Source organism: Phasianus colchicus, chromosome 2, assembly GCF_987193195.1.
Source record: "Phasianus colchicus chromosome 2, bPhaCol1.hap1.1, whole genome shotgun sequence".
Lineage (NCBI taxonomy): Eukaryota > Metazoa > Chordata > Aves > Galliformes > Phasianidae > Phasianus > Phasianus colchicus.
Window position 1 is genome coordinate 37,114,833 of NC_143437.1, and position 25,839 is coordinate 37,140,671.

The 25,839-nt window shown below is 34.3% G+C and overlaps 1 protein-coding gene across 1 annotated transcript in view; it reads right to left on the reverse strand.

Moving 5' to 3' along the window:
* Positions 1-25,839, reverse strand: part of RYR2 (ryanodine receptor 2) — a 355,102-nt gene that overhangs the window by 145,307 nt on the left and 183,956 nt on the right. The window contains exons 18-26 of the mRNA XM_090135386.1: positions 22,663-22,781; positions 22,133-22,266; positions 20,218-20,459; positions 17,469-17,661; positions 15,695-15,911; positions 14,357-14,461; positions 10,064-10,167; positions 5,397-5,480; positions 3,765-3,924 (exon numbers count right to left, since the gene is read on the reverse strand). Of these exons, the coding sequence (XP_089991512.1) occupies positions 3,765-3,924; positions 5,397-5,480; positions 10,064-10,167; positions 14,357-14,461; positions 15,695-15,911; positions 17,469-17,661; positions 20,218-20,459; positions 22,133-22,266; positions 22,663-22,781 (1,358 nt within the window). The remainder of the gene's footprint in view (positions 1-3,764; positions 3,925-5,396; positions 5,481-10,063; positions 10,168-14,356; positions 14,462-15,694; positions 15,912-17,468; positions 17,662-20,217; positions 20,460-22,132; positions 22,267-22,662; positions 22,782-25,839) is intronic.

A 25,839-nucleotide genomic window follows, 5' to 3' on the forward strand; every position in this document is an offset into this window, starting at 1 on the left:
GTATGACGACAAAACATAGCACCAGCTCCTTCAAAATGCCTAAGCACAAAGTTACAGTAAGCAAAAAGAAAGCAGAAAGAAATCGCAAATATTAAACACGCTCAATTTTATAGAATCTTTTCTTTACTTCTAAGCTTATTTAACATTGTGATCTTTTTCAACAATTCACAACTGTGGCAGCTTCTTGAAGTATGAAAATTAGTAGGGATTATTCTTTTACTAATTTTTCTCTTTATTTTCTATTTAAATTTTGTACATCTATGTGTTGAATGTTATATTTAGCACTCAACTAAGAACTGTTATAGTTATACTCATCATAAAGTCCTCACAAAACCATATTCATGCCAATGCTAAAAAAAATCCTAAATCTATCTACCCAAAGAAGAAATTGTGTTACTAAGCTGTCATTCTAGAAGCTCAGCTCTATTCTTAGAAGTATGTGTACCCCTGCAAGTACGTGAACAGCTTCTATCACCTTCACTGAGGACTGTACCCATACAGAATGCCTGGGAGAATGTGCCCTTATTATAAATGGAAAGAACTAATGCTTCATTATAAATAATGTAAAATTTGAAAATGATGTAACACAAATAGTTTTTGAAAACACAAGATGCCTCTTCAGATACCTTTATTGACAAAACAAGAGACATGCTTTGAACTAGCAATTTTTCCTCATATATCTATTTCTTGTAGCAACAAAGCACTTCTCTTTGTTGCAGCACAAGACATCCTGGGAAGACCAACTCCAAATCAAACAGTGAATTCACGCATCTTCTAGAGAAATCTAAAGAAAGTAATATCCTGACTTAAAAAGATTGATCTTTTACATCGCAATTTGCACCAAAGAGGAAACTGAGTTGACAACATCATCCTGATTAATTGCCCCAGGACAAGAATAACCTTTTTTAAGATGCTCTTCAGTGCATCTTAGTGGGAAGAATTTTCTAGGTTGCTGATTTTTACAACCAATTGTTAAAGTCAGAATTTTTGGATGTGACCCCCAAAATCACTGTGGGGACTTAAAAATAATATATTCACGAAGTGGGAAAGGACAGCTTTAAATCTGTTTTTATTTGTTTTCTGATCTCTGAGCTTTTCTTTCCCTTTCTGCTTTACTTTTATAAAATGTTGAGCGGCTCATGTATACGCAATAGCAGTTTTATAAAAGCCAACCCATATTGTAAGCTCATGCATAAATCCACATGAGTTCTGAATGTTTTCAATACAACTATGAAGATTTATATCTTCATATTTATGACTATGAGAAGTCACAAGCACATCACTTTATTCTTCAATGCTATTTTTCAATCAGCATGTTACGGAAAATGTCTTATCAATGAAATAAATTAGGCAGTCAGAGAATTAGAATAAGATGCAATGTCAAAATCCATACAGCTACTCTGTTCTACTGAAAAATACTTTGTGATCAGTGTCACCATAGTTGTCAGTACAGTGCTTGGAAGAGGATTTATTAGTTAACTTGCACTGCCTCTGCTGGCTGGCTCTGCAGCAGCAGAACAAAAACACTGCACAGTGTAGCAAAAATGGCAGCTATCACTTGCAAATAAAAAATTCCTGACAAGCAGTGGTGGATTTAGAGGAAGAAAATGTGTGGAACTTGGAAGGCATTTTCTCCTAAGATTATCAGTAGTTTTCAAGGACATCATCTATTTGCTTACCCATACATAAGACTACTGTAATTTATCTTCCAAGCATAGGGGAGTGAACTACACTGCTAATCTTGCTGATCTGCTTGCTAAAGTTCACAAATATTCCTAAGATCCTTTTGCTTTTAACAACCTGAATGTTGAAACTGTAACTATGTAACTGTAACTGTGACACTGCCTGCAGTAAATGCTCATCAACAGTGCCCCACTCAACACACAAAAGTCTTTAGTTTGAATGTGTCAGATCCAACAAAAAATTAGGTTATTTAAAACAGAAGTATGCAAGATTGTAAAACTGTAGTCCCAATTAATCATCTTTCCAACCCTAAATGAGATCATCTTCACAGGCTGTTAACCTTTTAATTTTTAAAATTATCTTGGTTCTTCTCTGAATGCCTGTAACTGTCTTTGTAGGGTAGAACTGTTCAATATTGATCACATATAGCTACGCCCAGTAAAGAATTAGAGCAAAAGAATTTCTTTTAGTTTCTTTTAGAGCATGACCTGGTTGTTAAAAAATTTGCAGGAGGCATGGTGTAAATTATTAAGTGTATTTCTAATGTATCAAACATACTTATTTTGAGCATTTGGAAAAAGACAGATTCTCTTTCTAGAAGCAATTGTGCAATGCCTCCATAAACACAGGATTAACACAGTGGGATCAATATGAATTAATCTGCTCTGACTAGCTGACAACAGAGGAGAAAATTGTCACTTTCAACAGTTCTCATGATTAATATTCTATCAGGAATGCTAACAACACTTCAAAGGGCCACCTTCCCTTTTTTAAAGATGCAGCAATAGGAATAAATTTAATCCTATTTTAAGCAGAAGAGTTGTACCACAACAAAAACTCTTCAATATCTCTATAGTAGAGAGTATTATGCACATTCCAGTCTGCAAAGACAAACGTTGGCTCATTGTCTGCCTAAACACAAATACAGAACATGGATTTCTTAAATAGTTTACAGAGTAACAAAATAATAACTTCATAGAAAGATACAACGGACAATGCTGAAATGTTTTGTGGCATACATTTTGTCACATAAGTGTACTTTTGTCAGTATGTGATCAGCAGAAGCAAGTACCTTAAAATATATAAAATCAGATTTCTTTTATGCAGAAGTTTTGCAAACAGAATCTCTCAAAATGTCAAAATGTTTTCTGTCTCAGAAAGTCTCAAATGTGCTGAACCGAAATTTATAAATTGAATTTTTGACAGAAATAAAACACCGTATGTGGGTGGGAAACAGAGTTTACTTATAAAAAAGTGTTTTTCATTTTTGTCAAAAATATGGCTGGTCAAATCCAGGAAACCTCTTCCCCCCCCCCCAGTAGGGTGTATTTCACTGTGATATGCTACCACATTCTTAGAAGCAATGATACTCAAAAACTCAAAAATAATCACAATAAGAATATAAAATATGATTTCTAAGAGAAAACTGATATAGTAGCTGTCTCAAAAAATAGTAAATTAGTCTCAGTAAAAATAAGGTTTTTAAAGGAAAACAAAGATTGTGTGTTTTGTTTTTAACAATCCATCATGCTAAATTTTTATTCCATCCCCTTATAACACATTCTAATATCTACCATATAGCTCTCCTACTCACTGAAACAAGAGAAGTAAAGACTGGGACTTGGAGACTGATTTATCTGTTTTCAGTTAAATGAAGCCTTTGCCAGAAATATGTCAGCAAAGTGATTACCGGAAGTTTACATTCTGCTTTTGCTGGATAAGCAAAAACATTCAAATTCCGGGATTGCTAACAATTAAATGATCCCCCTACTGAAAGTCAATATTGTCATTTTCAGAAATTACAGTGCATACTAACTTCCTGCATGCAATTTTTTCACCATGAGGTATAGACAGAATACAAGAATACATGACCAATTTTTTTTTAGTTCTGCGAATAAAATTCTCATATTGCAAGAAGATTTAGCAGGATTGTTTAAGTAAATATATTTTCTATCTTGACTGACAGACTAGCATACATTAGCTGTTTCTTCCTGCTTTTATGTACCCATTCCTCCCATTTAACAGTAAAATATCTCAATAGATAAGTGATATTTTTTTAAGTGACTGAAAATGGCACTGACCTGCTGGATACCATAGGTCCAGCCTTGCCTGATTCGGTCCCTTGCCCACACGTTGTGAGCATTCTCCGCTAGTTTATCGACCATAGCTTCTTGAGAAGGGGTCAGTTTGATGAAGCTCAGATCCATGGGCGCAGGCTTATATCCACTCAACAACTGGTAGCTGTCAAGAAACAGAGAACTTGAAGTTATTTTGCGGTAAGTAAAAGTTAATAGAAAGTAAAGAAGCTATATATGCGTGCAATATACCAATAAAAAATAATTTGTCTTTTAGTGTGAATAATAATACTGTATTGACATTTGTTGTTATAAAGCCTAGTGCAGCAACTTTTTGTTTGATATTTACAGCAAACTTGTCAATATATTTTGCCTTTAAGGTAATTGTATCTTGATGGGATGAAGTAGATGCAAAAACAATGAAAGCTACACAAAATGATTTGCACTAAAAATGTTTTTGAAGTATTTTAGTACTTTCTCATATTAAATAAGTGGATTCAGATGTTACATATCTATATACCTATCCGAACATTATTTATTTCCTCTGAACTCTTGTTAATAATTATTGCAGTCTAAAAACCTACTGATGAAAGAAAATATTCTCACATAAGACGACCTAAAACAGAATAGGTTAAATGGATTACTCAAGATTACTCAAGATTACATGAAGCCTATTTATCGTAAGTTTTCTAATATCTCAATCCTTAGATAGCCTTTAAACCTTAGAAGCAAATATTTAAAACTGAAGCGTGACTTGAAGAGTTTTCTCACTACATTTAGCAGTACTAAGAATGAAGTGTTGTTTGCATTTATGAAGTTGTTCCCACAGACTTAGTCATCTCCCACTCTGCTTATGACCAGGTTTTCTTCAGTAAAGAACACAACGCACAGACTAATGCATGCAGCATATAAAGACTTGCCAAATTTAAAGCCAAAACCTCTGAACACTTCAGCTGCAGGATTTATGAAATACCTCTAGCCCAACAACCTTTGAAGCACAGTTTTCTGAATGAGGGAGACTTGCCCAGGACTCAAAAGTTTTTTTCAATCTTTTTAATAAGTATGCTTAGACATGTTAAAATAACAGTGACAGTAATAATAATATTGGCAACAAAAATAGAAATTTCTTAGTCTGATCAGAAGTTGATTTCTGTCCTCGTTCAAATTTAAAAAAAAAAAAAAAAAAAGAGAGAGAGAGAGAGAGAGGAATATGGATCTGGTTGCAAGTCTTTGATTCTTTGCAATCAAGTTATTATGATGGCCCAGGATAGTCATTCCAGGACTTTCAAAAGGGTTGCTTTAAAAATTACAGCATGGCAAAATATATTGACAACTTTGCTGTAAATATCAAATGAAAAGTTGCCACACTAGACTTTAAAAATAAAGAACTTTGTAATAATAAATAGAATGCCAGACATCTCAACAAAATTACAGAAAACCTCAACTTTGTCTACACATCAGATTGCAAATATCTAAAAGGAAAAGTATAAGCGTAGGTACATATAAATTTCTAATCACCTAGTGTATTTGCATATACATATACCCAATTATCTACAAAAGTAGCTACATAAAATCAAACACAGTTTGCTATAGTCATACTGTCTAACAAAAAAAAAATGCAGTTAAATTTCAGCTTACTTCTTAGGAAGTTTCATTTTTTTCACTTTTTCTTCAGCACATTCATCAGCAATTCCAACATGGCAGCCTAATGCCAGCAGGGTTCTAGAACACAGGAATCACAGACAAATTACTGCCAATGTTTCTATATCCAGAGTTGTCTGCTATAGAAATGACACCTTACAACAAATAAACAAAACCTACAGGAATGACAAAATAACACAGAAAAATCAACACTACCCTTTTGTATAAGTAATAAGCTTTATGGTGGTAAGAAAATGCCACAAGGTGTTCTCAAACATTTTAGTAAAAATATGAGAGTATTTCAAAATGTAACAAAAATATAGTCTGCCATCTTTACAAGGCCTCAGCTAAAAGATTTCTTGTCCTTGAAATACATATTTCTGCTTTATATACCTATTCCTATGTTTTGTATACGATTCATATTGTTGTAAATCAAAACTTTTTTTATGTTACGTTATTTACTCCTAAACTGATGTGAGGAGAAAATACAGGAAACGTCACTTGTTATTCTTGGAATTTATCTTCAGAAAGAGATGATGTTATTCTAGGATTTTAATTGGATCTGGTTTTCGTTAGGTCACACTACTAAAAAAAGATCTGACAGCAGAATAGACTCCAAGCATTATACCAAAATGGCCATCATAATACTTAGCATGGACATTTGATATTGACCCACTTCAAAGTAAAGTGTTTAAGATAGATTCAGTGTGCTATGTAGTACAGGGCTTCCACCAGAAAGACATTCTGACCCAACCCTGTAAAATGCAACTAATTTCAGAAAAATGGTCCCTGCATGCCTCATAACAGGGTTGACAGCGACTTTGGATAAGTTCAAAACTCCTCCTTTCTATACAGTCACATTATCCAGTAGTGTAAACTTATATTTTAATTTTTATTTATAATAAATATAATTATTTATAATTAGTTTATAATTAATTTATAATATATTTATATTTATTTATATTCATATTAACATACATCTTGATCTGTAAATCATCAACCATTTGTTCTTGCACATACTTTCAATACTGGATTATTGAACCTTTAACTGGATTTTGAATCTTTAACCTACATGAACTACTGAAATACTGAGAGTGAAATGACAAAATTCAAGAAAGAACTTTGGAGTAAGTTCAGAAGTTTCCCAAAATCTGAGGGCTATACCCATATATTAGACTGAAAGACAAATCACAATTGTAAAGCCTGGCTCCAATTCCAATTCCTTCCAACATGTAAGGAAGAAAGAATACATTTGTTCTTGTCCCCATTTAAAATAATATATTCTGGACTTGTCCTAACTATATTTATTGCTCTTTACACATGACTGTGAAGGAAAAATAGACATAAATACTGCTCTAGCAATATATCTCTTTACAGGCAAATTAAATGTTTCAAGGAGAGTCATAAAGTGCATTCTTAGCGCTAGCTACATGGACTAAATGCTACTGTTATGTGAAACCCTATTTAAACTCGGGTAGTTAGATACCAGGAAGTCAACATGCAGAGAACAACTCTTGCAAAACACAATCTGAGAAAATACAACAAAGATAAACTTCATTTAACATAAACCATATCTGATTCTGATGCAGCTATCACTAGCATAAGCAATAGAACATATTTAACAACAGAAAGCAATGCAGAGGAGTTAAGCCTCACCAACCATCACCTATTTGTAGCATAAGATAGGAAGTTGAACCCTATATCCAGTTGAACACTGCAAATTCAAATCAGAAAGCTCAGCAGGATTAAAAGACAGTTGTGGGCTGAGTCAGATTCTTAATTACACTTCAATTGAGATTTCAAACAGACTCATTATACAAGTGGAATCCAACAGACACCTGAAGCACTCCAGAGCTAAACAAGAAAACTGAAAAGTGCCTGAATGCAATGCTTGCAATTCGTTATCATACTAAGTAATATCTTGAATGAATTAGTGCACTATTTTTTCACCTTTGCAAGCTTGGAGAAATGAAATAAGTATGATGTTCATTTTCAAGTCCCTAAGCAGCAAATATATACATAATGAATACAATATGATATTGCAAAATTAAAACTGTAAACTTCAGAAAAAAAGCAAAGAGCAATACAAGAACAAAATGAAGATTAAGATCAGTAAGCATATGAATTTTGAGATCCACAGAAAGACAGAATGCTTCATCTTTTGGATACTGTTCATTTAATGAACAGGCTCTATGTTAAGTAATAGAATTAATAAAATAGAAAGTGTTCATAATTCGTACGCTTATGCAGCAAAGTGGATTTTTAGTTTTGTCAGGGTTAGATTAGAATAATATTAATCCTGAACCAGTAATCATTTAAAGAACATTAAAATTTGTTTAATATTTAGATAAACATTATGAGTGTATATTTAATACTCAGAATGACTTTAGTGATGCCTGAATCATATTATATGGATTAATACAGCAACAGATCAATCTGTAAATAAAGATTGTTACATTTTGTAAGTTCAGAATAGGAAAAGAAAATACTCTGCATTCCTAGCAGAATGTTGTGTTCACAAAGGACTCAAAAGCTTTTCTGGAAATTCTAGTACCTAGCTGAAGACAAATTTGAAGTCCGCCTGCTCCTCCTTGCCTTCAGTGGAGTTCAATTTGTCTCTGAATGCTTTATCTCTAAATAATGCAAAACTATTCTTTCAGAAACTATTTAACACTCAGGCTCATAGACATATTTTTGGGGAAGTAGGCGGAATAACTTACTATGGGGAATGGTGAGAATGGTGGATCAGTAAATAGCACAGAGAAGCTCACCAGGAAAGGAATCCATTAAAAAAAATTGTAGGAACAGTCTTTTACTTAGTTTTCTACTATGAAGATGCATAGTCCTAATGTAAGAACTATGATTCTAAACACTATAGACGGTGAATTTCTGAATAATAGACTACAAATCTTCCCGGAAAGGTATTATTATATGCATAAAGTCATTCTTTGCTAACATTATGTACAGGAAAAAGTAAATACACTGTAAGAAGATGCAAGATTTCAATACAACTATTATAATCCCACTAAAATTTTCTAGAATTCCGGCTACAGAGCTTCATGAAATTCACACCTTTAACTGCTCATGTGTAATGCATATTTCACTGCTCTTTGGCAATACACATAGAGACAGAAATAGCTCATCGTTAGTCATGTCCAAAAATAAATTGTCATGGTTTTCGTACACTGATGAGAAGCTGAACTACACCACACCATTCTCTCCCTGCCTCCTCAAAAGACAAAAAGTCTTCAAGGGTCTAAATAAAGACAGGGAGATTACTTACCAATTACTATCATGGATAAAACAAAACTCAGCATAGAGAGATTTAGCACTTGTTACTAACAGACTAAAAGCAAACTAAAAACAACTTCTTTCTACATCCATCTTCTCCCTTCTTCTGAGCAGTACGGGAGAAAGGAGAATGGAGACTGTGGTCTTTTCATAATACTTTGTCATCTGCCACACCTTCACAATCACTCTCTTCCCCTGCTCCAGCGTTAGCTCCCTCCCACCAGATGCTAGTATTCCCAAACTGATTCTACGTGGGCTTTCCACAGACAGCAGCTCTTCAAGAACTGTTCCAACATGCGGTTCACACCACAGCAGTCTATCCTTCACAATTTTTCCCATTATCCAACTCAACCCTCCCCTGATACAACCTGAAACTTTTTCCTCCCTGATTCTTGATGCTTTTGGGAAGAGACTGACTACATTACTACCTTCTTTGAGGTATTATAGTGAGTGATCTGGTCTCCTCTGAATCCACTTTTCTCTAGACTGAACAACTCCAGTTCCCTCACCCGCTCTTGTTAAGTCCTCCGATCCTGATCTTTCACAGCTTCGCTGCCCTTAGTTGGACATGCTCCAGGACTTCAATGTCTTTCTTGCAGAGAGGAGCCCAAAACTTGAACAGTACTCAAGCTGCACCCTCACATGAGATGAGTACAGGAAAACCATCTCTTCTTTAGACCTGGTGTGCATACTGTTTCTGATACAAGCCAGGCCATTGTTGGCTGCATGCAGAGATCTGCTCCACGTGGTGCCTGGTGGCTGCAGAGGGACAACCTCCTCCTCCATAGGCTTATGCTGGGCTGCAGGGAACTTCTGCTCAATGCCTGGAGCAACACCTGTGGCCATTACCTTACCACACCTGCAGCAGTGTATTAAGAGCTGTTTCTCTCATATTTTCTCATTCTTTTACAGGTTCAGCTCTGGTCAGGGGCAGATCTGTTTTGGAGCCAGATGGGGCAGCTTTGGGGCTTTTCTCACACAGACCACCTCTTCAATCTCCCTCCCCCCCCCGCTACCAAAACCTTGCCCAATGCAATCATCAAAGTAGGCTTCATCAACACAGAAAATTAAAACTAATTAGACTAAATTGAAGTAAACCAAACAAAATGTAATTTTTTTTTTTTCAAAGCTTGAATTTAGTTCTGTTTCCTCCAAGCTAGACAAAAACTGTCAGAGTTGCCATTTCAGGAACACCATTAACACAATAATTTAACTGTTTATGAAAATCTTCAATGGAAGAAGTGCAGATCAGTATGCAGCTTGAATACATCACTCAGTAGGAAACATCATGTGTCAAATTATAACCTTGGAAACTGCAACTCCATAGGTTTGCTGAAAGCTTACTGTAAGCTTGAGAAGCCTGAGCAACTTACTTGAGTGTTTCAAGAGACATCTGCAAGTTATAATTTCTTTCCTGCTCCGGCAATTTTGAGAACTCCACTAAGCATGGGTGCTGTCTTTTGTTGTCATCTCTAACCTGGAAAGGCAGTTAATAAAAAATTAATATATCTTTAAAACTTGCTGAAATTTCAAAACAGTTCAAAAATACAAAGTACTTAAAGGCTGATTTTGCCAGCATTACTCAAACTTAATAGCACTCCAAAAAAAAGAAAAAGGACATCTGTACTCTCAGAGTACAGTCATTCTGTTAAGGTAAGGCAGCATTTGCAATTAAACTTCAGATTTGCAAATCTCAAGTGGAATACATGCTGATTTGCACATATAATTATCATGGAAGTTCATAACAAGTAAGTAAAGTTCAAGGATAGAGCTTGTGTTTTCGCATACAGTTATAAAATATCTGAAGCAAATTGTTTGAAAAATTATATATTCAATTTGTATAAATTATGATTAGCCTGTGAATGTAAAAATTACAGAATTAAAGATAAATCTAGCCTATCCTTTACTTCAGTGAATGTTTATATTCTCAAAGTTATGTCGAATGGTATACAAGAAGAATTCAACAACTGAGCAGTCACAAATGACTGGAACATTAATTTTCTTTTAGTGCATTAACAGCAGTCACCATAATTTAGAATAACCCATATTTTTATCAACTCAAAATTTGATCAAAAATATTTTTAACCAGCACATCCATACAAAGTTTTAGCCCAATATTGTTCGTAACTGGGAAAGGTAACCTCAGAAGCTGAGATAGCTGAGTATTCTACTGTTCTCAGACTTGCATTTTCAACCCATGAGAGTTCAGCCAACAACTATGACTTACAAGGCTTGATTAAAAATATACTAGTTGCAAATATTAACTGAATGATTTAAATGAAAATGTTGGTAATAAAATTACAATTCAGGAAAAAAAAAATAATGAAGGTTGTAATTTTTTTCCATTGCCACTTGTTTTTAGAGCTTCAATTAATCTACAAAAAGAGTTCAATTAATGTACAAATTCATGGATTTGAAACTAAAACAACACACTTTAGAAATAATTAACTAAATATAAGGCAGTCACTAGTTTGTAACTTTTTTTAAAAAAAAAAAAAGGTTTAAGAAACAGATCTGAGAAGATAAATCCAAACATGCCTTCTCCCTGACAGCCAGAATATGCAGTGATATTATTCACTTGACAAATGACAACTGCGCTACAGAGATGGTATTACCTCTGCAGCTTTCAACATAAAAAGTCAGCCAACAAGGTACCAAAAGTTAACCTGTTTCACTTCACCAGGCATAGGCTGGGGACAACCTCAGTAGTTTTACCCACAACATGGTATGTTGTGAAGAAAAGTTCAACACAGGAGAGGACATCACAACCCTACAGAAACACTTTTGTAACTCCTTTAGCTCTCAAAAACAATTTGCAGTTTAATAGATCCTGAGGAAAGGTAAGTCTATTCATGCAGTCTTGTACTTCTGTAACAGCTGGCAACACCTACTGCTATCTCGCTCCACATTAACTGTACTTGAGTATCCTTGTTTAAGACACAGAAAAGCACAACAGAAATAAAATGTCTTCCATTTTTATGGAGTTTAAAAATATATGTTCTTTTCCAATGTTGCCAGACTTCTCCATTTCACATCCTTTCCAATAGTGGCTGTTATTCCAGTGATCCAGCTCGAGACAAAGTTGGTACTTAAGAAGTCTCAGCATTTATTCCTTTGAGCAATGTGAAAGTAACACACCAAAGCCAGTCTTTGAGAACGTGCTGCAGTTCTCAACTAGATTTTTCTCTTTGTTCTGTAATAATTAGAAATAGTAATCTGATTTGCTCCTGCAATCACACTTCTTAACCAGCTTCAGAACTATTACAGAAGTATGTCGTCATGGGCTCCTCTGTACAACTAGCCAAGAAAATCAAACACTCAGCAAACAGAAACTAGAACACCATATTATCAGAGCGTCTGTAGTTCACAGACAACTAGGTCAGCAAGCAGTTCCATGGCTTCAAGCTATAAAAACAAGCTACTGCCACAGAGCAGGTCCTCACAGTACTTAACAAAGAGTGGAAAAATATGTTCTGCCATAAAAATGATTTTAAACATATTAAAATAATGTAATTATGCTATTTTTCTGAAGGTATTCATAGTGTAGATATAAATATATCCTCTTTTACTATTTGAGTTCTAACTTTTTTATTCAATGTTTTTTCTGTTTCCAGTGGTGAATAACACTGTGGTTTGAATGGCATACACTCTGCACAGACAACAAAGGACGTGGAGTGCCACAGACAGCATTTCAGCACACAACCTGTTTAAAAAGATGTTTAGATTGCTCCAAAATAATGCCTGTTATTTATTTTCACAGAATCAACAGTGCATAATAACACTATTCGATAGAGCAAATTCTCAACTAAAAAACACTATTTTACAAAATATTAATGCAGATGAGCTGATCAAGACCTGCTTCATTATGTGGTGTGACAGGTGTATATAGCTGCCCAGAAAGTGGCTCATCTTTCACATCAATGTTGCCACTGCTGAAATGCACCACTCATAGCCTCACCATGTTCACATCCACTCTTTGGTCTCCATGAACATTCAGCAAGTGCTGATGAGTGTCAATGCATGCAGTTTTTTCCACACACAGGAATTCAATTTCAGACCTCTGTTTCATACACAGTTCCATGCCAGACACCATTTTGTCAGACTGCGTCTCTGCTGCCATCTGTTGCATGGCAACAAAATTTAATGGAATATTGGTGGGAAGGGTTCAACCTCTACTGCCATACCACCAACATTCACCTCTGATGTTGTGGGTCAACATTATAAAATAGGAGGCATTACTTTTGGAGAAGCACTCAAAATTTCAAGGACCATAAGCTCACCATTTATATTAATCTTTAGAGATGTAAAGTGAAAGTTATTGCAAAAATACCATTATTGACAATTCTTGATCAATTATAATTCTGCTGGTAAATGGGATGTTAAAATTATAAAACCATTTTTTTTCCAAATCAGTTTTTATTTCTTTAGTGAATACAGAATGGGTTTTCAATAATTTTAACTGAGAAAAGACCACTGCTGGATTTCTCATGAAACTGTACCAAACTAGGTATAATTTGTTCTCAATAATTTTGCCTGATCTATTATTCACCTGCAGAATCATATTTTATGTTTAAAAAAGAAAGTCAATAGCACATAAACTGGCATATAAATTCTGTCTTTCAAGGAATTAATATATCTCATAAACACATCACTTGCCTTGCATATTGCATTTGTTTTTTGTTGGTTTTTTTTACTGTTTTGTTTTTTTTTTTTAACTGTAAATGTCTTTGAAGGAAAAAAATTAGAGCATCCTGAAAATAAAACTGAATGCAATATCTGTGATAATACCTAAAAATAAAGTAATTATAATATTGACATACAAATGCTATATGTTAGAGCAGGAAATCAAAATGTTGTCATCTTCAAACTTTACCTTGTTGATAAAATCTGTGTAATTTCAAGTCCTACATGTTAATTACACGAGTGTCCACAGAGTGAACATGAAGATGGATCATTCATAATTGAAATTTATTTTCTATTTATCATATTCTATTTTTCAGTTTTATGTTCTTAATATCTAAATTAGACATTACTATTCATTCAAGTTCATTTAATCTTATAAAAAAACAAGTCACACTCCTTTCTAGCACTACTAACACATTTTTCCATTTTCATCTAAGCACACAATAATTATCGAATTGAACAGCAGACAGCTGTTTATGTTTTCATTTGAAAAATATTAACAGTCTCAATGGGATATTTTTCTGCACTTGATGAAATTAATGTTCTTTGGACAGGCAATACAAGCAATTAAACTGTCAAGCAACTTGTTCAAAACATTTAGCAGACAAAACAAGAAGCTTCTTTTAGCAGACACTAAAAATGTTACTTGCAATTTTCTTCCAGGACCTACAGTAATCTACATCAATAAAAAGTCTAAGAATAGTCTCCAATTAGGAGAACCACTTTAGTTCTGCGTAGCTAATTTAGATATTGGACCTCATTTTTATTCTGATTTCCAATATTAATACAACATTCTACAATATACAAATTTGGTTATACAAGTGCTGTTGATTTTCCCACTGTCTTGCAGTGGAAAGGGTCTAAAATCTTAATAACCTTGGAAAGATAATAAAAATAAATAAATGAGTCCCATTAGCACACTGTAACTATTCTGCTAAGCAATATCACATAATTAACAGAAAGTTAATAGAGAAGGTACGTACTGGTCCATACTGCCAGCCCAGTTCAATCTTATTCATAACCCAAAGTTCATGGATGTTCTCTGCTAACTTCTCTCTAATTCTTTCCAAGTGGGGAGGCAAAACAATCTAAAGAGAGAGAAAAAAAAAAGTTGTTATTACAAAGAAGTTGCTCGACAAAGCAACAGACCTCCGCAGTTGTCAAACTTGACATAAGTCACATCCCTCAGTTAATTATTAATTATTAAATAATTAATGATTATTTAATCATTCGTTCTTATCGATATTAAGGACAAACAATAATAACAATAATAAATAAAACAATCAATAATAAACAATCATTCCTAAAATGAGACAAAATTCTTAGATCAAGAAATACCCTAATCTACAAATCCCAGAGTTTGACCAGCAAAGGAAACCAGTTTTAATTCCAATACCTTCAAATGTCACTGAACACATTCATGACAGCTGGCTATTAACAACTCAAACTAAGAGTATTTCTCAGATTAAAAAAAAAAAAAAAAAAAAGGTAAAAATCTGAATAACAGTAATTTTCTTCAGAATACTTCAGACAAATATAAAAGTTTGAGAAGTGCACCTCAATAGAAAAAGAGAGACTGGGACATCACCTCCAATCTCTGCAGTTGGATATTGTCTCAAAAAAACAGAGACCCCAAATAGAAAGTTCTATGAATAATCACAGTGTTACCCTATTTGTAGTTAACAATAACCACAAGGACACATGCAGAATCTTGTATTTAGCACATATTGGCAATACAGTAGCAGTTTCCTTTGTTTCAGAGACAGGTTCCTAAATATGTTAAAACATGATCACAAAAATCTGATCTTGTCCAAAAATTCTATTACCAAGAACGCTGGTCAAATATAAGAACAACTATGAGAAAAAACTTAGAAATACAACTTCAGAGCTGTTTCCTGACTACAGAGAATTAAATACCACTCTCAGTAATCTACAAGGACAGCAAAGGAATAGAACTGAAGTTGGTCTAAAGGTCTTAAATCAAAGCCTTCAGTAATTTTAATTAAACTGTAATAAAAATTTCTAGTGACAAGACACGTGGCAACTTACTAAACAAAGCATGTAATTAAAATACTCTTTTTTACATGCTCTAATATTAAAGTCTTCAATGTAGTATCTGTGAACTGAAAATATATTCGAGTACTACAAGAACTTCACAGAACCTTTGACTTTTTTTCCATTTTTCAATTTCTAGATGTGTAATACATCAAACAAATTCTGAGAAAAAAAATTGAGACTTTTAAATTAAGTCCAATGAGAAATAACATAGATCTATAATATCTGTGTTTGGGAAATGAAGTGTTATCTTCTAGTTTCAATACCTGGCTAGTATCTACAGGAACTGGGGTGAAAGCTGCTTGTGACAGATTGAGAGTGGGACCCAGAAGATCTCTTGTATAGCTTCGATCCTGCTTGTACTCGCGGCTATGTTCCACTTTCAATTTCTCTTTTGGTAGAACAGCTTCAAAGCAAGGGGCATATCCAGGTGGAGGAAGGAACTTGAATTCTCCATGACGACCTCCAAGCAAGAAACGTACCCTGTAAAATCACAGTTAATTTAGATAATTGGAACACTTCCAGTGTCAAACCTAATCAGTTTGTCAGCTTCACAACACTGAATGCTACTGGGAAAAAAAAAATATATATATATCGCTTATTTGCATTGTTTGTGTTTATACTCCAGTAGTGTTTGAGTAGCAAGTGCAAAAAACATGAGGAAAATTAAACATTTTTCTTCATTTTGGTTCATTTTCACTTCAACAAAAGCATTTCTCAGCCTCTAAGTGAGGCTGAGATTACAACCTACACTAATCAATCAGCAACCACTCAACTTTCTCCATTGGGAATTCTCAATTCCCTACTATCTGAAAAATGAACCTGGACATTTAGCAGAATATCACTTCCTTTTCTCTCACAGAAAAGGAAATGTTTAGGATGCAACACCCCTATTTTCTTCCCTAAAACATGCAACTGTTATTTTAGTAGAGACTTAGGAGGAAGAATTCTTTACTCAATACAAATTTGACTTTTTTTATTATCAACAAATTCTTTTTTTTTTTGTCATTGAAAAATTTATTGAATTAAATCATGTATATTTCCAACCAGAAGAAATCAAAAGCAAAAAAACCAAAAACGCCAGCCTTGCAACAGAATCACAATGTGTCCTCTTCTGTATTTGCTATGTGTTTTCTAAAACTGTTATTAGTACACATCTAAACATTTTCCAAAAGCAGACAAAGCGTGTGAATAGTACTTGTCAAATGTTTGATTAGGGAGATAAAGCATGCAGGAGCACAGTCTTGCATTTCATAGCATTCACTTCTATAATTTTACCATACCTTATCATCCATAATTGTATTATGCAAGGCAAAGTCTAAAGAAGTGCACTTTGCATCTGGAATGAGATGCTAGTTCTTTGCTTCTATACTGTCTACCACAGTTTCTGAATGATCTCTAACAAAGCATTGTTTTCTTTCCAGCGGAAACCAACTTTCAGCCTCTACTTTCATCAGTTCTGCTGAAGTCAGTCCTCCTGCTGGAACTTCATGCAATCTTTTTTAATACTACTGTCTCAAACTACGGAAAACATGAAAGTAGATATTCAGCACCTCAAGTAGAACTTGAAATTTTATAGAAAATCAGTACAACAATCAGAGTATGGATTGACTGAATTTCTATTAGTCCATTCTACTGAAAAGAAAGTGTACCAATATTTCTTAAGGTCAGTGCTGATAGTATACATGCTTCTAACAACTGTCTTAGGGCAAGCATTTTTAATATCGAAGATTGTTGTTTATCTTCCCATATAGATTTAACCCTATTCATAAAGTTCATATCTATCTGTGGGCAGTGTAGTGAAGATAAAACTTTCTGAGACCAATCTGCAATTCACTTGAATAAACTAATTCAAGTGATGAAAAACAGATGTACCATCTTTTCAGGATTCCTTTGTAGTTTCAATAACTAAGAACTGGAGCTGTGGCAAAGGAGGAGATGTCAAAGGGAAATGAGAGTGAAGACAGCCAGGGAAATAATTTCATATATTAGCGTCTAATAAAAACAAGAATCCCGGGAAAAAACAGACTTGATACTAACTTTATTCCTGCAGAGAAGCTGACAACTGGGAAGAAAAGGCCATCTATGTTGAAATTCTCAAACATTCCTTGAACTGGCTGTCCATTTATCCGAAAAGAGATGCTGGGGGCGCTCAGATCCAAACAACAACTAATAACATCTTCAGTTCTTAACAGATGTTGGTTTGGAGAATTTACTGTTCGAGCTACACAGCCTATAGATATAAAGGAGATACCTTTAGAAAAACTTCTGATATTTATACAGGTGTTCACAGCAGACTAAAAATAAGAGAAAGAAAGCAACGGAGAGCATGTGTTAATTCACAGATATCTAATCTAGAACATATGATTTTAAGACCTGAATTTTAAGCTTGCAGTATGGTGAAGGAAAACATACAAAGACAAAACCATGAAATTATTTTAATCATAAGAGATTAAAATTAAATTATAGTTAATGTAAGCGAAAATATTGATACAAACAATAAAAACAAAAACTAAATTTCACTACCCACAAGCAGTATAAGCGCAAACTGCAAAACAAATATTATTGCATAACAGGAAATCTAGCACACTTAGCTAAAGAATAGAACATTATTCAAGATAAAGAATAACATTTTACTTGAAATTATTTAAGAAAAGCAAGCTATTTTTTGCTATTACAAGCCAGACCACAGTACCCTACACAGTACCCTGTTTAAGATGATACCAAAGGATTCATAATTAAACCCTGAAACAGCATTTTCCCAGCATATATCAAAGATAACGCCAATTTTGAAGCATAAATATTCACCAATATGTGTATTTTTCTCTAATATGTGTAGTATTAATTCTAAATGATCGTTTACCTTGCATCAAATTACATTTACGTAAGTACACCTGTTTACTAAGAGAAATAAACTAGAGAAGAACACAGAAATTAGAAATCATCATTTCTGAAATTTACTACCATCCACAACAACAAAAAAAAGCATTAAAGTTGTATTAAATTAACTCTAGACATGTTTTTCAAAGACAAGTTATGCAATGTCTGAATGAGATAAACAACAACGGATAGTGAGAACACAGTGCTGAGTTTTTAACTGTGTTGTCTGCTATTTGTAAACATAAAAGACTAACCTAAAACCTAAAATGCCTAAATGCCTAAAGATAGGCATTTTTAGCTGAACACAAAACAACAGTCCAACATATCCTCTTTCTGATCCTAGAAAACTTTTCAGTAGATGTAAAAACAGCACCTCCTATTCTGCTGGGTCTCTCAGGAAATGGGTTTCTGGGAGGACTGGTTCCCAGAATCATGCTTATCTGGTAAGTCTTCCCCAAAACAACAGAACTTATAAGCATCTTGTTGAACATCCCATGCATTTAATTTCAGCATAAATCTATTAAACCTGGCTCTAAATTTGTGGGAAAATCAGTTCCCACTCATATAGGTAGCTGGTCATAGTTTTCATGATTTCTATCATTCAGTCAGCAGTACAGTTAAGGAAGAAAAATATTTTCACATGCTCATGCTACTTCCATCTACCCCTTTGTCCATTTGCTTTAAAAGTAATCTGTTCTGTGAACAAGGACTGGGAAACCTGGAAGATACCTCATAAATTGAGAAATTTACACAAAACACTGCAGAACAATGTAAAAGTCACAGTGTAAGAACTGTCTCACAAGGGAACAAGCCAAATTCACAACAGAGATGAATATATAAAACGTGTGTTTATAAAGTTGGGCTGAATTTTTTGATTGAGATGGGTTATGGAACGAAGAACCAGAAATAATTTACTTAATCTGTGATATTTCTAATTAAAAATTTACCATTGAGTAGAAAAATCATTTTGATATTAAGTAACCTTTTGTTTCCTCCTCAAAAGTGAATGTAACATAAGTCAGTTGGGTTGGCTCATAATCTTCTGATTCTTCTTTAATAAGATTCTATCTGGTAAACTCAATTATGACGTCTTTACTGACATCATTAATTATGCAACATTGTTCCAAAGAAATTTTCAGTATACATGAGAGCAAAAGTGGCAGCTACATTCCCAAGAAGACACTTTACTGGATATATTATTACTTAATAATACATTCTTTTGCTATTTTTGATGGAAAATTCTTTTGAAGTGTAAAACTGTCGTCTTTTCCAAGCATCAACCCACAATGCCTCAAATCTTCAAAGACTTAAATCATACATAGAGCTGACTTTTTAAGATGTCTTTCCCATCTGTTAAGGATCTTCATATTTTCACAGTGGCACAAATCGCCAGTCTAATGAGCTTTGCCCAGTTTCCAGTTGCATGGTTCAATAATTGCAAAATATAAATGGGAGAATGTTTTTTCCTCAAATAGATGAAACTGTAGTAGAAAATTGTTCAATAAGTTTTTGAATCTCCTATTAAGAAATGTATCTTGGAAAAAAAAGATTTGTATGAATTAAAATCTCAGGCTGTTCTCCCACAGTCATAGTGGAATTAGAAGCATAGACTTCTGATTAGATTTCTGATAGAATTATTTTTTGTACATTTCAAGTTTTAAATAAAAACCCACTACCAAAATTCTCATGCTGAAACAAATTATTATTTTCTGTTACTTTGTAAAAAACTTTTTTTTTTCCAAGATATAATATCAAAGCATGTTCTGGTGGGATACTCTTTCCATACATTTCCAGTGTCAACACAAACATTTGATTCACTGCTGAGAAACACACACTGTTCCAAGCTTAATATTCTTGTATAATATAAAGAGAAAACAAAAGAGAGAAAAATGAAAAAAGGAAAAAGTACCTGACCACAGATGCAGACCATCGAAGCCGTAAGAATACAAGTCATCACCAACACCATTTCCTCCCCATTCTGCTCCTCCCCCCGGATACGGTGAATAGCCCTCTGTTGAAGCCCAGCCTACTCGTAGGTGAGTTGATTCTGCAGTCACAAAAGGCTCTAGATGGTCCACCGTAAGTTCATAGTACCATTTTCTGTACTGGGCAGAGCCTTCACTAATTCCCAAGAAAATATTAGGTCGCATGCTAAAACATAAAGTATAAATGTGGACATTAAAACCTCACCTCAAGAACACTGCAATCTTGCAGACTTTTCAACTCAAATTTAGGGCTCGTTGTGTTTGTTTAAAACAACAGTAGTAAAATTAAGTCTGCCTTTGTCTCCCTCTTTTTCTTTTTTTCTTCAAAGCAAACATTTTTCATTAAAAAAAAAAAACCACTGTTTTCCCAAAAGGTCACATCATCTGCAAATTATTAGCAAAATCAGTTACCAAATTTTTGACTAAACACAGTATCAGCTTTTTTAATACTTAGTCCAGAGTCCACAGTTTAATCAACCTAAACATCCAATTTACTCTTTATTAAATAGTGATTAGCAACTAAAATTTTGCAGTACCTTCAAATAGTTTGTCAAAAAGCATTATCTTAGAGACCTCCTTGGCAATTATTTGTGATGCAAGGCAAGTTTCACTCTCTCTAAATGTTCTCAACATTTAATTGGTCTTTCTTATCTTTGAAAAATAATTGTTTTTCCTTACCGCTCAAGAATATCAATATTCTGATTCATGACACATTCAAACAGCAAAAAACTGCATTAAGTACAGAAGTTTTTTCTACAGCCATATTTGAGAGAGAGCTCCACCTCCCATTTTTAAGATCCAAAGTCATCTCAAAAGCTCGATCAGTTCTCATACCTTTAAAATTTCTTCTCATGCATTTTTAACACATCTTAATTACCTACTACTCATCAATTGCTCAAAGTTATTGCTGACATGGAACTGTTCCCACTACACCATCTTTCCATATTGGTGTGTTATTGGATGTACTGGATTGAGAGGAGCGGGTAAGTTCACATATGGGTAAGAAAAATGTAAGTGAATGGGTCAGCTAGAAAATGTTCATTTCATCTTCATATTTGGATTTATTTTTATCTGAAATGGTCTCCTTGTAATATACAATTATTGAATTTTTTTAGTTTTTCTCAGCATCTAATAAATCCTATAAAGTATAATTCCTACAAATTAAAATTAATATTTCTATGTTTCAATTTTCATTCTCACCTAATGGCAGACATTTTTTTCAAATAGATATAAGTTTGAGACAGAGGAAGACCGCATGAATCTGCACTTGTAGCAAGATTCTTCTGACTCAGTGTAAGTTCAATCTCTGGATAAACATTTATTCTATAAATATCACTTTACTGGTTAAAGATGTTACATTCCAAGTAGTTATTTACATCTTATTTACATCTGCTGGAAGGTAACTTTCATAATTCTTCCATTGGGAAGGAAGTAGAGAGCCCTCCCTAAATTAACAAGATTATTTTAAGACACTGGCAAAGGTATTTGATGCCACATTCTTGTTTTTGACCAATTTTAGTGGAAGAAGGCAACCACAAAACAGTGGTTGATGATACTCTGAAAGCATAGCTAGATCTAGACAATAATCTTTTGAAGGGACTCCATAATTTCATACTGAACATATTGAAGATAGTTTAGAGCAACTTTATCTTGCATCAGTACTATTATTCATATTTTGATTATAACAAAAATTGCACAGAGTATTTAAAATCCTAATGAGAGTAAAATATCTTACTAAAAGTTTTGGATGTAAAACAGTTTTTCTGCAGTGGATATTTTTGTCTCTTTCAACTACAAGTTTCAATCTGATTTGTTCATGCTTACAAGACTTATTTTTACCTGCTCACATGGTTGACAAGGCGGGTCTGTAAGAGTAGATCTCTTCCTGGCAGGAGATTATCACAGATGAGATGTTGATTAGACCGCACAGCTACTCCATGACATACACAGAGAGAACATAAGACATCCAAAACCTGGAAAAAAATAAATTCTTTTTCATCTTAAATATATTTTCATGCTAAAGAGATCATAATCACTCTGAGTTACTTCTGGCAATATAATGCTCTGTACTGTATTAGTGGAAGACATGTAAGATAAAACTACTGTATTGATAAACTTTATATCCTTACAACAATTCTGAAATTCTTTTAATAATATTGTTACTTTCTTCCTGCTTCCTTTGAAGTTGAGTTAGTATCAGTCAAAAACCAAAACATCGCCACCTTTGCATCTTCAAAGTGCCTATAGGAAAAGTTTAATTTCTAGCTATGAATGCCGTTTTAAAGTATTTGAAATCTGACTTCTGTACCGAGCAATGTGGTTTATTTGTTCACAAATGTTTAACTACATATGTCCCTCTCAATGCATACCTTATGGTTTCTTCCATGTTTGTCCAAAAGACAGATGATTGATTTAATATGTCCTTCCTTAATAATGTTTAGAGCTTCAGGGCTTTCCACCAATACACAGTGTAATACTTCTAGTATTCCTGGAAAAAAAAAAGGGAGGGTAGGGTAGGGAGGGGTGGAAATTATAATTCAAAGTATACATAAAATTATAATTGCAAATACTACTTTCCAATATTTGGCCAGTAAAATTTATTAATTTGAGAAAGTCCTGTAAACAATAGATAAAACCAAAACAAGATTGGTATTATCCTTCTGCATTTTTCAAAATTAGTGAGTGTAGTAAAAGTCAGAAAGGACAGGAGAAAAAAAAAAAACTGTAAAATAATTGGAAACTTTACCAATAAATACGTGATGATCAATGCTCAAAAATTCAAAATGTAAAGAATTGCTTTTCAATGGCCCCAAAAGGTGAAGAATTGACACTGCATATATATTCTATACATAAAATATGTTCTCCATATTTAGTTTTCTGCTTCTTCCCTTAGCCATTTGAATCATTAACAGAACTATATCTTCAATTTCAAAAAAAGAGGTAAAATCCCAGTATACTGGCCCATTTTGTATCATTTTCTTTGTGTATGTAACAGTTAAGCTGGGAGCCAACCGGGGCTGTTCTTGAAACACTGGAATAAATAGAGACCAACATGAAACTAAGATGTGTAAGCAAAAATGACTAAATCACAAGTGGCCTCCCAATTAAATGGAATTCTACTATCAATGAAACAGCAGCCCTTGCCATTAAGAATCACTGAATTTTTATATTTTCCCAGCCTTGGGGATGTAGAATAGGTTCCCACATTTGCTGGATCAAGTCGTCACTTGCTTTGGGAGTTACCACATTTGGCAAAGACAAGTATGAAGTATGTTCTTTATTATCAAATTTCACAATGAAAAAAGTCAGTGAGGGAGAGCTGAGAAGCAGTCTTAAATCTAGATATTTGTAACTTCTATTTATGCTACACATCTCATATCATTCCATCCTCATCCACATATTTAAATCATGCTTAAAATTTGCAAAGCAGCATCCATAGCAGCAGTCTTCTGCCACACTTTAATGAAAGAAAAACATAGCACTGCAGACACCCCATGGTGTGAAAAGAGGCATCAGATATAAACATTCCTTTGTTAAGAGCACCCTAGACTTCCCTCCATCTCAAGTAAGGGACTACCAAGCCAACAGCTGAGTAACAGGAAGCCCACCTAAGGTGAAGAGGCTCTAAAGAACTACTAACTGAACATAATTTCCTATGAGGACAGGCTGAGAGACCTGGGGCCATTCAGTCTGGAGAAAAGAAGGCTCTGAGGTGACTTGAGAGCAGCCTTTTGATATCTAAAAGTGAGCTACAGGAAAGAAGGGGACAGACTTTAGCAGGGTAAAAAATATTGAAAAAAATATTTTCAAGCTCAAAGAGGGTAGATTTAGATTACATAGAAGGGAAAAAATCTCTCTTACAGTGAGGGTGGCAAGGCACTGGGACAGGCTGCCCAGAGATGTGGTTGATGCCGCATCCCCAGAGACTTTCAAGTCTAGGCAGGATAAGACCCTGGGCAACCTGATTTAAATGTGGTGTCCCTGTTCCTTGCAGGGGAGTTGAACTAGATGGCCTTCAGAGGACCCTTCCAATTCTAACAATTCTATGATCGTATAAAACTTCAGGATTTCAAAATTGTGGCTCATCCACATGTGTCCTCTGTACTCAAAATTCAGGTGTAAAATGAAAAAAAGCAAAAAATTAAAAGTCAGACTTTGTCAGTGGACACAATAAATGCAGCATTCAGGACTATGGTCCACCCAGTGCCAGCTATATAGGCAGGGGTCACTTCAAAACGTTAGACCTACAGAAGAAAAGTGTTTCAAAAGAATCATAGAATGGCATGGGTTGGAAGGGTCCCCAAGGATCATCAAGTTCCAACACCCCTGCCAGATCTGGTACTAGACCAGGTTGCTCAAGGCCACATCCAACCTGCTATTGAACACCTCCAGGGATGGGGCATCCACAACTTCTCTAGGCAGCCTGTTCCAGCACCTCACCACTCTCTCTGTGAAGAATTTCCACATGATATCCAATCCTCCCTTCTTGAGCTTAAAATCTGCAAACTAGGGAAGTAAACTATAATATGATTAACAGTTTTATCACAGGCCACAGTAATCTGGGAATGCAGGGAAACAAATGGATTAAAACGTGCTATCTTAAGGTTTCTTATCTCTCACTGTGGCATTAAAATGCACTTCTAAGAATAAAAATCAGTAATCCATTATGAATCAATACCACATAAAGTCCGCGTGATAGCTACCATCCTTCTCAGGTTTGTGCAGCAGGTAGATTCATAATCATGATTCTGTTTTAAAATAAAACATTTTTTCTTTTAGAGTTTTCATCTTTTCAACAATGAAAGTAAAAATACTTCAAAGGTGTAAACATTCAAGAGAAAAAATATGAGTGCTATCAATCAGACTTGGCTGCCACAGCATCTTTTTCAGCTTCTGTGGTGTTGAATGCTGATTGCCAAACACACTAGGTTTGAAGGGCAAACTACCTGTATTCAGAAAAATGAATTCATATAAAAATACAATATTGGTTTGGACTGATCCACTTTTAGATATTTCTATCTTAAAGACAGCTGGACCTGCTTTGATTTCTTTGAAGTTGCTCAAAGCAGTTAAGCAGAAAGTGTTTGAAAAAAATACACATCACAAACATATGTAGATGTCATGATGAAGATGGCTGAAAATTTTTTCTTAGCGATTAGTGAAAAGCTGAATATCTTTCAGGACTTCTCTAATTTCATGCTGTAGAATACTAGAGTAAAAAGTATACGTAAAAACTACTCATAAACTGATAATGTGCTTCTTAAAATCTTTGATTTAGGACATGAATAACCAGCCTTCCTTATGATTCCCCATGTAGGCTTTAATCCCTTTGAAATTTTAGTAGGACTAGTTAATCCCATCTGAAATACATTTCAGAAGGAAAGACTAATCTTAATTTATACACTGAAAGAGACAGCCGAAACACTAGCATTGCGTTTTTCACTCAGCACCTGTCATACCTCAATTCTGACATAGTCTGCTCTCAGGCTCGTTTATACTTCGATAAATCTTAGTTTTCTTACTTTTGCTTCAGTGAAGATCATGAA